The sequence below is a fragment of the Budorcas taxicolor genome, chromosome 16 (genome assembly GCF_023091745.1).
Source record: "Budorcas taxicolor isolate Tak-1 chromosome 16, Takin1.1, whole genome shotgun sequence".
NCBI lineage: Eukaryota > Metazoa > Chordata > Mammalia > Artiodactyla > Bovidae > Budorcas > Budorcas taxicolor.
The window spans coordinates 58922011-58935117 of NC_068925.1; the positions used below are offsets into that span (position 1 = coordinate 58922011).

General features: G+C 45.2%; 1 protein-coding gene across 1 annotated transcript in view; it reads right to left on the reverse strand.

Annotated features, from left to right (window-relative positions):
* Positions 1 to 3556: 3556 nt before the first annotated feature.
* Positions 3557 to 13107, reverse strand: part of ASTN1 (astrotactin 1) — a 356719-nt gene continuing 347168 nt past the window's right edge. Inside the window, exons 22-23 of the mRNA XM_052653778.1 lie at positions 10908 to 11091; positions 3557 to 3794 (exon numbers count right to left, since the gene is read on the reverse strand). Coding sequence (XP_052509738.1) covers positions 3557 to 3794; positions 10908 to 11091 — 422 coding nt within the window. The remainder of the gene's footprint in view (positions 3795 to 10907; positions 11092 to 13107) is intronic.

Below are 13107 nucleotides of genomic sequence, written 5' to 3' on the forward strand. Positions count from 1 at the left end.
TACTGTGAAGAATTTATAATGTATGTAGTGTGTCTGCATGCGTGTAAATGCTGCGTGTTGTGTGTATGTGCATGTGTATGTGTGTATATACTGTGGAGTTGGTAGTGTGTGTAGTATGTGCACATACAGTATGTGTGTTGTGTGTGTAGCATGTGCAGTGTGTGTGTGTGTAAACACTCTCTGTTGAGAGTGTGTGCAGTGTGTGTGTACTGTGTGGAGTGTGTACAATGTGTGTGCAGTGTGTGTATATAATGTGTGTAGTGTGTGTTATGTGTGCATGTGTGTTGTATATAAATATATACTGTGTCATGTGTGTGTGTGTGTGTATAAATACTCTCTGTTGAGAGTGTGTGTAGTGTGTGTACCGTGTAGAGTGTATACAATGTGTATGTAGTGTGTGCAGTGTGTGTGTGTGTAAATGCTCTCTGTTGAGTGTGTGCAGTGTGTGTGTGCCGTGTAGAGTGTGTACAATGTGTATGTAGTGTGTGCAGTGTGTGTATGTGTAAACACTCTCTGTTGAGAGTGTGTGCAGTGTGTGTGTACCCTGTGGAGTGTGTACAATGTGTGTGCAGTGTGTGTATATAATGTGTGTAGTGTGTGTTATGTGTGCATGTGTGTTGTGTGTGTGTATATATATATATGTATATATATATACTATGTTGTGTGTGCGTGTGTGTGCAGGGCACAGGGGACACTGAAGGAGGAAGAGGCTCGCAGAGGCAGAGGAAGGGGGTGAGGAGGGTCATAGGCAGGAGAAGCAGATAAGGATAAGGAGGGACCTTGTGGGGGAGACAGGAAGAGGGAGGGGAGTGTGAGCCTGCTTCACTTCAGTGACACACAAGGAGGGGGAGGAACAAGGAATGGTGGTCCCGATGCCACTCCCTGGCCCTGCCCCAGTTCAAGATAGCAGCAGCCCGGACGGCCTCTCGTTGGCTGTGTGGAACCCCTGTGTTTTCTGCACAGACTTGAATAAAGGACCGAGACACGGCAGCAGGGGCAAACCCAGGCCTTCCCAGGCCCCACCCCAGTGGCTGGGATCCCCCCTCTGCTGCCTGTACCCCTTCCTGTCTGGTCAAGGTGAGACACTGACCCTTGAGGCATTTCACTTGAGGGGTGTCTCAGGGTTTTCTGCCAACCCTTGTTCTGGAGGTGCATTCCAGAGCTTGATATAAAACCTCTCCATCTTTCTGTGGAAAGAGAGGGGCGTGAAGTCACAGGCTTGCTCCCAGGCACCAGCGAGGAAGACTTGTGACCCGCCCTGAGGTCCCAAAGGGCACCCAGCTGCAGGGTGAGGATGCCGTGTCCCCTCCCACTGCACCACACTGCGGGCACGTCTGTGCCAAGGAGGCAGGGGCCAAGGAGAGTGGGGCCCGGGCAATACTGAAGGCAGAGCTGAGGAGGGTGAGGGCTTATAATCCTGTGCTCTGGAGTCCAGAGCCTGAATTCATATGGTACCTCAGGCAGGTAAGAAAGAGTAGCTGTGAGAATCTGTTGTCAGTAAAGTGCTTAGAGCAGTGTCTGGCACACAGTAAGCACTCAGTAAATGAGCTCTGTCATTCTAACCGGGCTTCCCAGGTGGCGCTAGACCCACCTGCCAATGCAGGAGACATAAGAGACGTCAATTCCATCCCTGGGTCAGGACGATCCCTTGGAGGAGGGCATCACAACCCACTCCAGTATTCTTGCCTGGAAAATCCCATGGACAGAGGAGCCTGGCAGGCTACAGTCCATGGGATCACAAACAGTCAGACACAACTGAAGCAACTTAGCATGCATGTCATTCTAACCATTTAGAAAAACATCAATAGGGTTCAACAATGGGCTTTAAAGATTCTTGTCTCCTTCCTGACCAATCCCTTGTGTTTCTAAGTGCAGAGTCCTGGTCAAAGGCAGGGTGGCTGAAAGTGTGTGTTCAGGCCTCTGAGGTGTGTGTGTGGGGACAGTTAAGGCCATTGCTGGTCCACAGGACCCTGCAGAGCACTTTCTGAGGGGCTATGTTTCCCTCTGGTTGGGCACCCATTCATGCCAGTGCTAACGCTCAGGGAACCGGGCAGAAACAATGACCCGATCTTTACCTGCAGTCAGGGGAGCTCACCTCCACAGGCACTGCTCATGCTTCTGCAACTAGAGGGGGGTGAAAATGGTGGACTTCTCATCCAGAGAAATGACTGGCAAAACCAGCAACATAATTAAGGAAATCTGGCAAAGGGGGTGTGGGGAGTGGATGGAAGGGTTTTTTGAGGGGGAATAACTTCAGTTCATTATAACACTGCCATGGAGGTCTTGAGCCCACCTGACCAAAGCAAGCATCAGCCAGGACTGATCTGTGCAGGATAAAGGCTGTGGACACCGCAGATTCCAGGTGTGTGATGTGTACTGCTGGTCTGGAGAAGTTCACCCTGGAGGTGCTGGAGTTTTCAAAAGAAGAAACTATACTTTTTCTTTTTTTCCAGAATGTGGACTGTTAACTAGACTCCCAGGTAGACTGCTCCACAGGTACATTATGTTGCCTCTTAAAGATCATATTGTTTGGAGGAGGAGAGGGCAGAGTTCTTCTGGAAGGAGATTTAATTCCAGTCCTGTCTTAAAAGGTTGTTATTGTTCAGTATTATTCAGCTCAGTCATGCCTGACTCCTTGAGACCCCATGGACTGCAGTACACCAGGCTTCCCTGTCCTTTACCATCTCCCGGAGTCTGCTCAAACTCATGTCCATTGAGTCGGTGATGCCATCCAACCATCTCATCCTCTGTTGTCTCCCTCTCCTCCTGCCTTCAATCTTTCCTACCACCAGGGTCTTTTCCAATGAGTTGGCTCTTTGCATCAGGTGGCCAAAGTATTGGAGCTTCAGCTTCAGCATCAGTCTTTCCAATGAATATTCAGGATTGATTTCCTTTAGGACTGACTGGTTTGATCTCCTTAGAATAAGAGAGGACCCAAAAAGCCAGGAGGCCCACGGGAGCCCACGGTGGAGGCTGAGCTCACCTCTGAGGTGTGAAGAGAGCAATTGGAAGGCCTGGGGGGAAAATCACAAGACCCATAGAGCAGCCACCTTCCCAGCTTTCTTGTCGTTCTCTGTGAGCAGAGCTCAGGTTCCCAGCGTGAGAGCTTCCAGAGGACACATGAGAGTAGGGCCTGAGGCTGTTCGAACAACTTTCTGGCCTCTTCTCTGTCCCTAGTTGCATGGGACTTAGGAACTCAGCAAAGCTGCACCAACCAAGTGGCCTTTACACGAGAAGCATGGCAGAACTCGAGCATTCTGATGAACCTCTTGGACAAAAAATGAACAAAACAAACTAACTGCAAAACAAGCCCCAAAGTAACCCCCTAAAGAGAAATTTTTGAAGCCCTGACTAGCAGGCTTACTGACCACGCAGATGGAGAACATGATATCAAAGAAGTTCTGCAGGGAGCAAGGGTCACCTTCTCCCCAGTTTAGCTGTTGTTTGTGGAGGTTTGAAAGTTCCATTAAAAAATATTAAAAATCCACACGCCAACCCAGACATTCCTCTCCTCTCTCCTGCTTCCTTTTGGCAGCCACTCTCTGGCATCATGGCACTAGATATCTTTGCTGTCCCCGAAATCGTTGTAGGGGATACTCAGGGTCTGCTCCTCGCACGTCTTCCTAAGGTCCCGGCTGAGCTCTGACCAGTCAAGTCCATAGGGCTTGATCTCGCTGTAGCGGCAGCCCAGGTACTTGAGGGAGCTGCGTCGCAAGCCTATCTTGGGTTCCTGGAGGAGTCCGTTGCACCAACCGCTGAGATCTCCAAGCTGAGAAAGGATGAGGCCAGCTTTCCTATGGAGCAAGCACAGAGGATGCTTAAGTTAGAAAGGCAAGAAGGCAGGAAGGACAAATAGTATGAGATTGTCCGCTTCAAGAGGGCAGAGCCCAGGCTGTTTTGCTTACTGTTCCATGTTTAGTGCTTAGAAATGGGGGCGGGCGGGTAGGGGGAACTTCCATAAATGCTCGTCAAGAATGAGTGAATGTTTGCAGCAGCACCTTTTACAATAGCTAGGACACAGACACAACCTAAATGTCCATCAACAGATGAATGGATACAGAAATTGTGGTACTTATACACAAAGGAATATTACTCGGCTATTAAAAAAGAACACATTCCAGTCAGTCCTAATGAGGTGGATGAACCTAAAACCTATGATACAGAGAGAAGCAAGTCAAAAAGAGAAAGACAAATATTGTATATCAATGCATGCTTACTAATGGAATCTAGAAAGATGATACTGATGAACCTATTTGCAAGGCAGCAATGGAGACATAGACCTAGAAAACACATTTATGGACCTGGGAGTGGGGGTGGAAGGAGAGGGTGGGGCGAATGAGAGAGTGGCATGGAAACATATACATTACCATATGGAAAACAGACAGCAAGTGGGAATTGGCTGTGTGACACAGGGAGCTCAACCCAGCGCGCTGTGAAACGATGCCCTAGAGGGGTGGGATGGGGTGGGAAATGGGAGGGGGCTTCAGGAGGGAGGAGGCATATGTGGCTGACTCATGCTGATGTATGGCAGACGCCAACACGATATTGTAAAGCAATTATCCTCCAATAAAAAAACATAATTAAGGAAAAAAATGAATGAGTGAAATAATTAATTAATAAGGCTGGGTGAGCAAAGTAGGGCACGGAGATGAAACAAAGAAACAAAACGCAATGAGGACAAATAAGAAAAAAATGACTAATACTTTAGAAATTTATGCCCTCTTGAAATCATAGAGTTGTCAGTTTCAAAAGACAAGTCAGATCAATTTACTTTAAAGCCAGTAATTTATCATCATTAAATGACAAACATAATATGTTTGACTGGCTATTTCCCTTTTCAAGGCTATTTCTGAACTGAGTAGAAGCAGCCAATATATTGCACTCGGGGGATATCAAGTGTAACTAATTATGCCTGTCTGAAGGTAATTATAGTGTGATAAGGGCGCCAACAATAAAGTCCTCAGTGCATACTGACACAGGGCCATTCTTTGGGAAAATGCAGGCTCTCAATAGCACACATCACCTAATTAATCCCCAGGTGAGCTCCTGCTCTGTTTTGTAATCCCCCTCCAAAGTCAGAAGGCCCCCATCCAAAGACCAGGAAGAAACGGAGGTGACGAGATAGCACCTGAGCTGTTGCAGATCCCCAAGAAAACCAGAACCAGAGAACCAGACAGAGGAGGGCAAGATCTTCCCAAGTTCACACACACTAGAAAGGAGTGATCCCACAGGGCTAAGAATAGGGTGTGGGACCCTGCATGTAGCTTGGGGAAGCTGGCTGTCACCACGATCTTGCTAATCAGTATATAGCTTCTCCCTGGCCTCCACTTCTGATGTTAGGGACAGGACCCCCTGATAACCAGTTTTCAGCCCACACTGGCTTTGACTCTGAACACTTAGGAATAAGTGAAAGAATGGGGTGCCCCTTATTTAGCTCTGTTCTTTCCCTTCTTCCAAAAACCATGGGTGACCAGAGATCCACGAAGGAATAGTCTCTTATTCCAACAAGCCCATTCAAAGCTGTAAAATCTGTCTGGAAAGCTCAGGGAGCAGGACCCCTTGTGGTATTTACATGGGAGGAATCATCTCTTTTCTAATTCAGTCCACAACTCTTTCCAGAAACTGGAAGTTTACACGAATGAGCTCTCAAGGACAAGAAGCACGTTCATTTCAAGCCTCTTCTTCCGTCCTGGCTCCGAGCACCACAGGGGTGAGCTCACCGCATTCCTAGGAGGGCAAGTGAGGGATGGCGGGGGATGATGTTGGATGCAAGGTATTGAGCTGCGGCAGCAAAGTCAAGGGGCTGTCGGAGTGTGAGGTCATCGGGGGCCAGTTGCATTTTCTCCCACTTCAATGGCGGGTCAGAGAAAATCAAAACAAACACTCTGCCCACTAAGTCACATCTTATTCAGATTGTCTCTCCTCTGCCCATCAGCCTCTGCTGTTTGGCTAAGCAGCCTTTCCAAAAGCTGTGATTGTCTCTCCTCTGCCCATCAGCCCATGCCGTTCGGCTAAGCAGCCTTTCCAAAAGCCGTCAGCAACAGGGTCTTTGGTGGCCTTCCTCTTAATCTGCCCTGCTGCATGTCATTAGCTGCTGACACATTCTTGGGAGGTGGATGAAGGGCGAGGGAAGGAAGAGTGAAGGGCAGCCTCTGCCTCTGCATCATCTTGAAGAGATGGATAAAGGAACACATCCCAGCTATCCTCTCAAACAAATGGATTCAATTAGCCCATGGAGTTTTGTGGCAATTATTAGCGCTCGCTTAAAAACAGAAAATATTTAATTTGGGTCTCCCCTTGACTATCTCAGAGCCGGCAGCTTTCTTCTTTCTTAAGAGTGAGGCAACCAATGCTGTTCCTCAACATAGTTCAACTCTCAGGAGGCCTCCATGAATTTGGATGCAACTGGATTGAACTGAACCAATCCTTTCTCCTTGCTTGCAGGATGCATGTACCCACCAACCCTTTTCTATTCATTCTCATAGCTAACTCCAAAGTGGGTTGATGCAGCTCAAGGCAAGAGACTTGTTTCTTGTGGTTCTCCCTCGGATCCATGACATTGAAAAATAAAGCTTTATTTTCCATGAAATAATGAAACTATAATTTCCCCCTAATATATAGCCTTGAAAACCCAATATTACATGTGAGAGAGTCTTCTGGGAAGAGAGTTTTGAGAAGAGTGTCAAGTCAGCAGCAGGCCTTACTTTACAGTGAGATCCACGTTATTTTCCCCTGCTCACTTTCATTAACCAATTTTCCTTCTGACTCTTGAGTTACAAGAGAGAAATTTTAAAAGCGATCCATACTGCCTTCCATTGAGATGATGCATGCAGGGTTAGTGCTATTCAAATTGTGACATTTACGTTTCCTGACAAAGAACTGCATATATGCACACTCCATAAATGTCAGAGGGAAGGAGGCAGGGAGCAGGAAATCGAAAGGAAAGCAGCGAGCGCAGAGGGAAAGGGGACAGAGCTGGAGAGAAGGGATGATACTCGTTATGAGTAATAATGAGGGCAGGAGTAAGGGTAAGGTATGGAGCAGGGAAGATATTTCTTAATATGTATCTACTTTCTAACCCAGGGTTTGCTTTTTACCAAAACTGAGACAAAACAAGTTAAAAGGCCCTTATATAGTTCTCTCTGCCTCCCATCCATAGCCATGGCATCTGTTTGCCCAAGGACTATCAGCCTTCATAAATTTCAGGAAATAATTTATGGAATGCCAAAAGATTCTTCCTGATCCTACACATAAAATCATTTTATTTTAGGAAGATAATCCTAAATTCTCTCCTTCCTGCAAAAGTAAGAGAATAGGTGGTGGAGGACAGATGTCTTACATGAGGGTCTCCCAAGAGAGTTTATAATTTCAGGTCACAAGAGGCACCCTGAGGCCGAGTCACCCTTCAGTCTGATGAGAGGTCAGATGGTCGGGATGACCTCTGGGTGATATCTTTGTTCATCTCTTTGGCAGAGGAGCAAGAATTCTGAGTGCCAGAGGATACTACTATGTTGATTTTCTTCATTTATTTTCTCCTCTTTTTCTTTCTCTTACTTCCTCTCTCCCCTCCTTCTTTCCCTCCTTGCCTTATTTTTGTTCGTTTATGAACTCCTACATAGTTTGGGAACATATAAGTACCAACATTCTACACGAAAAGCCTCTTCATGTGTCTATCTGAAAATTCCACTATTGCCAGGGAAATCTTCTCTTCTCAGAGCAGCAGTACACAGCCATGATGAATGGAACGGATGAAAGGGGACTCTCTACACATTCCTCCCACTCCTCTTTCCAAGAACTCTATTTGCGTTGCTGTTGTTTTTGTTCAGTCGCTAAATTCTATCTAACTCTTTGCGACCCCATGGACTGCAGCATGCCAGGCTTCCCTGTCCATCACTATTTCCCGGAGTTTGCTCAAATTAATGTCCATTGAGTTGGTGATGCCATCCAACCATCTCATCCTCTATCACCCTCTTCTCCTGACCTCAATCCCAGCTTTTCCAATAAGTCGGCATCAGGTAGCCAAAATATTGGAGCTTCAGCATCAGCCCTTCAATAAATATCCAGGGTTGATTTCCTTTAGGATTGACTGGTTTGATCTCCTTGCTGTCCAAGGGTCTCTCAAGAGTCTTCTCCAGCACCACAATTCAGAAGCATTAATTCTTCAGCACTCAGTCTTCATCACAGTTTAACTCTTCACATCCATACATGACTATGGTCCAACTCTCACATACATACATGACTACTGGAAAAACCATAGCTTTGACTATAAGGAGCTTTGCTAGCAAAGTGGTATCTCTGCTTTTCAATATGCCATCTAGGTTTGTCATAGCTTTCCTTTCAAGGAGCAGGCATCTTTTAATTTCATGGTTGCAGTCATCATCCACAGTGATTTTGGAGCCCAAGAAAATAAAATTTGTCACTGTTTCCACAATCCCCATCCATTTGCATGATATGATGGGACTGGATGTCATGATCTTAGTTTTTTGAATGTTGAGTTTTAAGCTGGCTTTTCACTCTCCTCTTTCATCCTCATCAAGAGGCTCTTTAGATCCTCTTTGCTTTTTGCTATTAGAGTGGTATCGTCTATATATCTAAGGTTGTTGATATTTCTTCCAGCAATCTTGGTTCCAGCTTATAAGTCATTCAGCTTGGCATTTCACATGATGTACTCTGCATAGAAGTTAAATAAGCAAGGTGACAATATACAGCCTTGACGTAATCCTTTCCCAATTAGGAACCAGTTCGTTGTTCCAAGTCCAGTTCTAACAGTTGCTTCTGCATAAAGGTTTCACAGGAGACAGGTAAGGTGCTCTGGCATTCGCATTTCTTTCAGAATTTTCCAGTTTGCTATGATCCACACAGTCAAAGGCTTTAGCATAGCCAATGAAGCAGAAGTAGAGATGCTTTCCTGGAATTCCTTTGCATTTTCTATGATCCAACAGATGTTGGCAATTTGATCTCTGGTTCCCCTGCCTTTTTAAAATCCAGCTTGTACATCTGGAAGGTCTGAGTTAACGTGCTATTGAAGCCTCACTTGGAGAATTTTGAGAATTACCTTCGTAGCATGTGAGATGAGTATGATTGTGCAGTAGTTTGAACATTCTCTGGCATTGCCTTTCTTTGGGATTGGAATGAAAACTGACCTTTACCAGTCCTGTGGCCACTGCTGAGTTTTCCAAATTTGCTGACATACTGAGTGCAGCACTTTAATAGCATTACCTTTCAGGATTTTAAATAACTTAGCTGGAATTCCATCACCTCCACTAGCTTTGTTCATGGTAATGCTTCCTAAGGCCCACTTGACTTCACACTCCAGGATGTTGGGCTCTAGGTGAGTGACCACACTATCTTGGTTATCCAAGACCTTTTTTTTATAGTTCTTTTGTGTATTCTTGCCACCTCTTCTTAATCTCCTTTGCTTCTGTTAGGTCCTTTCTGTTTCTATCCTATATTGTGCCTATCCTTGTATGAAAAGTTCCTTTGGTATTTCCAATTTTCTTGAAGAGATCTCTAGATTTTCCCTTTCTATTGTATTCCTCCATTTCTTTGCACTGTTCACATAAGAAGGCTTTCTTATCTCCACTTGCTATTCTCTGGAACTCTGCATTTAGTGGGTATATCTTTCCCTTTCTCCTTTCCCTTCTCTTCTCTTCTCAGCTATCTGGAAGGCCTCCTCAGACACCACTTTGCCTTGCATTTCTTTTTCTTTGAGATGGGTTTGGTCACTGCCTCCTATACAATGTTGTGAACCTCCATCCATAGTTCTTTAGGCACTCTGTCTACCAGATCTAATCCCTTGAATCTATGTGTCACCTCTACTGTAAAATCACAAAGGATCTGACTTAGGTCGTGCCTGAATGGCCTAGTGGTTTTCCCTATTTTTTTCAATTTATGCCTGAATTTTGCAATAAGGAGCTGATGATCTGAGCTACAGTCAGCTTCAGGTCTTGTTTTGCTGACTGTATAGAGCTTCTCCATCTCTGGCTGCAAAGAATATAATCAATCTGATTTGGTATATATAACCTATCTCTGAGTTATATAACCTAAGAGCAGAGGCATTGAGGAAGTTGTAGCCTTGGGGCCATGGTAAGTTGACAAACACTACATTATCCTAACTTTGGCCAAGTTAGATGCCAAGATGGGTCACTGGCTATCCCTACTCTGCCTTTCAAGAGAACACAGAATTTAGCTCAAAATATACCTGTATGGACTACCCTGGTGGTCCAGTGGTTAAGAATCCGCCTGCCAATGCAGGGGGCACCAGCTGGATCCCTGGTCCAGGAAGATCCCACGTGTCACGGGGCATCTAAGTCCTTGTGCCACAACTACTGAAGCACGTGCGCCTAGAGCCCGTGCTCCACCACAAAAGAAGCCACCGTGATGAGAAGCTCGCGCACTGCAAGGAAGAATAGTCCCTGCTCTCTGCAACATGAGAAAGCCCTCTCAAAGCAACGAAGATCCAGGGCAGCCAAAACTAACAATTAACTGATCAATTAATTTAAAAAATAAAGCTGTATATGCATATAACACATGTAAAGTTCATATACAATAAATTTTTTGGATAACCCCTTCAAGGAAATTTCTAATTTTCTTTCAAAAGACTAAGCTTTTGGCTCCTACAGTTTAGCCTTTGGAATGCTGCATCAGCATGATAAGGGGTAAAACAGCTCAAGGGCAAAGGTTTTTTTCAGAGCTCAGGAAATGCAGTCATGACTTGACTCCTTCATACAGCTTATCCATAATGAATCTGTATGAACTGAGCTGCCTAGAAGCACAGGACCTACTTCTCCAGGCACCTAAGCTCATCAGGATATCTGCAAATTCATGAAGGCAGTATTAAGGTGGAAGAGGTACAAAGTTTCCAAGAGCTGAGGTCTATAAAAGAGACGACGAAGTTTATTGACTACCTGGGGCCCAGTTCATCCTCACACCGCCAGGTGAATTCTCCGAAACTCTCATAGTGCTGGTTATAGTGGTAGAGGACTCGATGGAGAGTCGGGGAGCCCAGATCCAGAAGCGTGTTGTAGGCCGTCTGCTGCTCCTTCCCGCTGGTGTAGCCGTTGAAGAGATTGTAGATCTTGTCTGCTATTTCTGACAATGGGAGAAAAGGCACATAAATAAGATTTTATATGTGTGTGTGTGTGTTTGTGTGTGCGCGCGCACGCATGTTAAGTTGCTTCAGTTGTGTCTGACTCTTTGTGACCCTATGTACTGTAGCCCGCCAGGCTCCTCTGTCCACGGGGCTTCTCCAGGCAAGAAAACTGGAGTGGGTTGCCATACCCTTCTCCAGGGGAGTCTTCCTGAATGAGGGATTGAACCAGCAACTCTTAGGTCTCCTGCATGGCCAGATGGGTTCTTTACCATTAGCACCACCTAGGAAGCCCACATATATATATAGAAGTGATTTATATGTATATGTATATATGGTTATAAATACAAGCATGTATGTGTATATATGCATGTAAATGTGTATTTGGATATACATGTATGTGTGTATGTGTGTGTGTATGATACTTAACACTGAACCTAAAGCCTGGAGAAAAGTGGTTTGAGTAATTTACTTTATTTCTGCCCCATCAAGTTTCCGTTTTCTCTTCAATAAAATGAAAGGCTTCAGACAGAATCACTCTAAGGTCAACTGCAGTGATAATTTTCTTCACCCATGTTTCCTAAAAATACAGAGCCGGAGGCAAAAGCTCATAGATTGATACTTTATTGGCAAATGCAGTCCCAGGGAAGCAGAAGGGAGGATAGAGAGAAATGAAGCAAGAAAGGAGGCAGAGTAAAATATTAGAAATTGCTCTAAGGAACTGATGGTGGTTTTGTAGGAGACGATGTGTGAAGCTACCCAGTTCCCACCAGTGCTTCCACAGGGAGAAAGAAAGAAGACTTTATATCACGCTCCCATCCAGGATCAGTCCATGGGACTTTTGTGCTTGCCCCTGGGAGGCATTAACTCCCCTGCCCCTCTAGGCCGCATAGCTTTGGGTACAAATGCGATTCTGCAAAAGCAGTGTGGAAGCCCTGAGCAGTGGGGAGCAGCGTGTGGCTCAGGGACGAAGTTAGGCACGGTCAGGTCATGCCTCCAGCAACATGAAGACCTGGAGTGGCTACGGTGCCAAAGGGAACCTGACCCTGTGACCACAGGAATGCGGGTCCTTCGCTAGGGCCACCCAGACAGCTGGGAAGGCAAGCTTGTGGTGCTGGATCTGTGCTGACATATACATTGAATCCAGTGCATTCTGCAGTTCCAAACGAGCGATCTTTTGGTTTAATTTATACCCCTTAGATTTCTGCCTCCAAGGTATGCATTGATAAGCCCAAAGTTGGTGATGTGGCAAAGTGGCAGTGAATTTGTGTACCTCGGCATTCTTTCTTGTGGAGCTCAAAGCACTTTATCATTAAATATTTTCTCATTAAACCTGTCAGAAAGGACATTTGTTCACACTTCCTTCCTAAACAGCTGGGGACTTAGATCTGGAAAGCAATGCTTTGTCTTGGACCCAGAGTTAAACCTGGGGATGGAGAAACTAAGTTCTACAGGCTTCTGAGTCAGACTTTGCCGGCTTGACCCCCTGTTGTCCAAAAAGCCCCGATTCCTTTTCAAATGAATTCAAGGCTGCTGGTAACAACAGAGCCATCATTGTAAGAGTTTCCTGGGTTGGAACAACTAAAATTTTTACCTCTGCCCAAACACTGCAATGATTTCATTTTTTATTCTATCCTGCTCATTGTCCAGGAGCCAGATATTACTTCTTTAGTGTCCTGAGTGGCCAGAATAAGGCTAGACATTGTAATAGCTTCAAAGATGTTAGCTCAGTGGGGGAAATTCATGAGTTTGGGAGTCATTTGAATTTGCTTTGGGGGAGGGTTTCTGGTGATGTATCTCCAAACCAGGTTACACCAACCTATTAGCAGTTAAACCCTTGTAACCAGCATCTTTAGCTACAATAAAAATAATTTTAGTCCAGAAATTCATTTGGATTTTCAGGACTTTAAAATTCTCAGGTTGTTAAAATAAGATCAAGAAATAAAGTGGACAGTGATTTAGACTATAACGATCTTTGGTATTTATTATATATTGATAGACTATAAAGAATATAAATA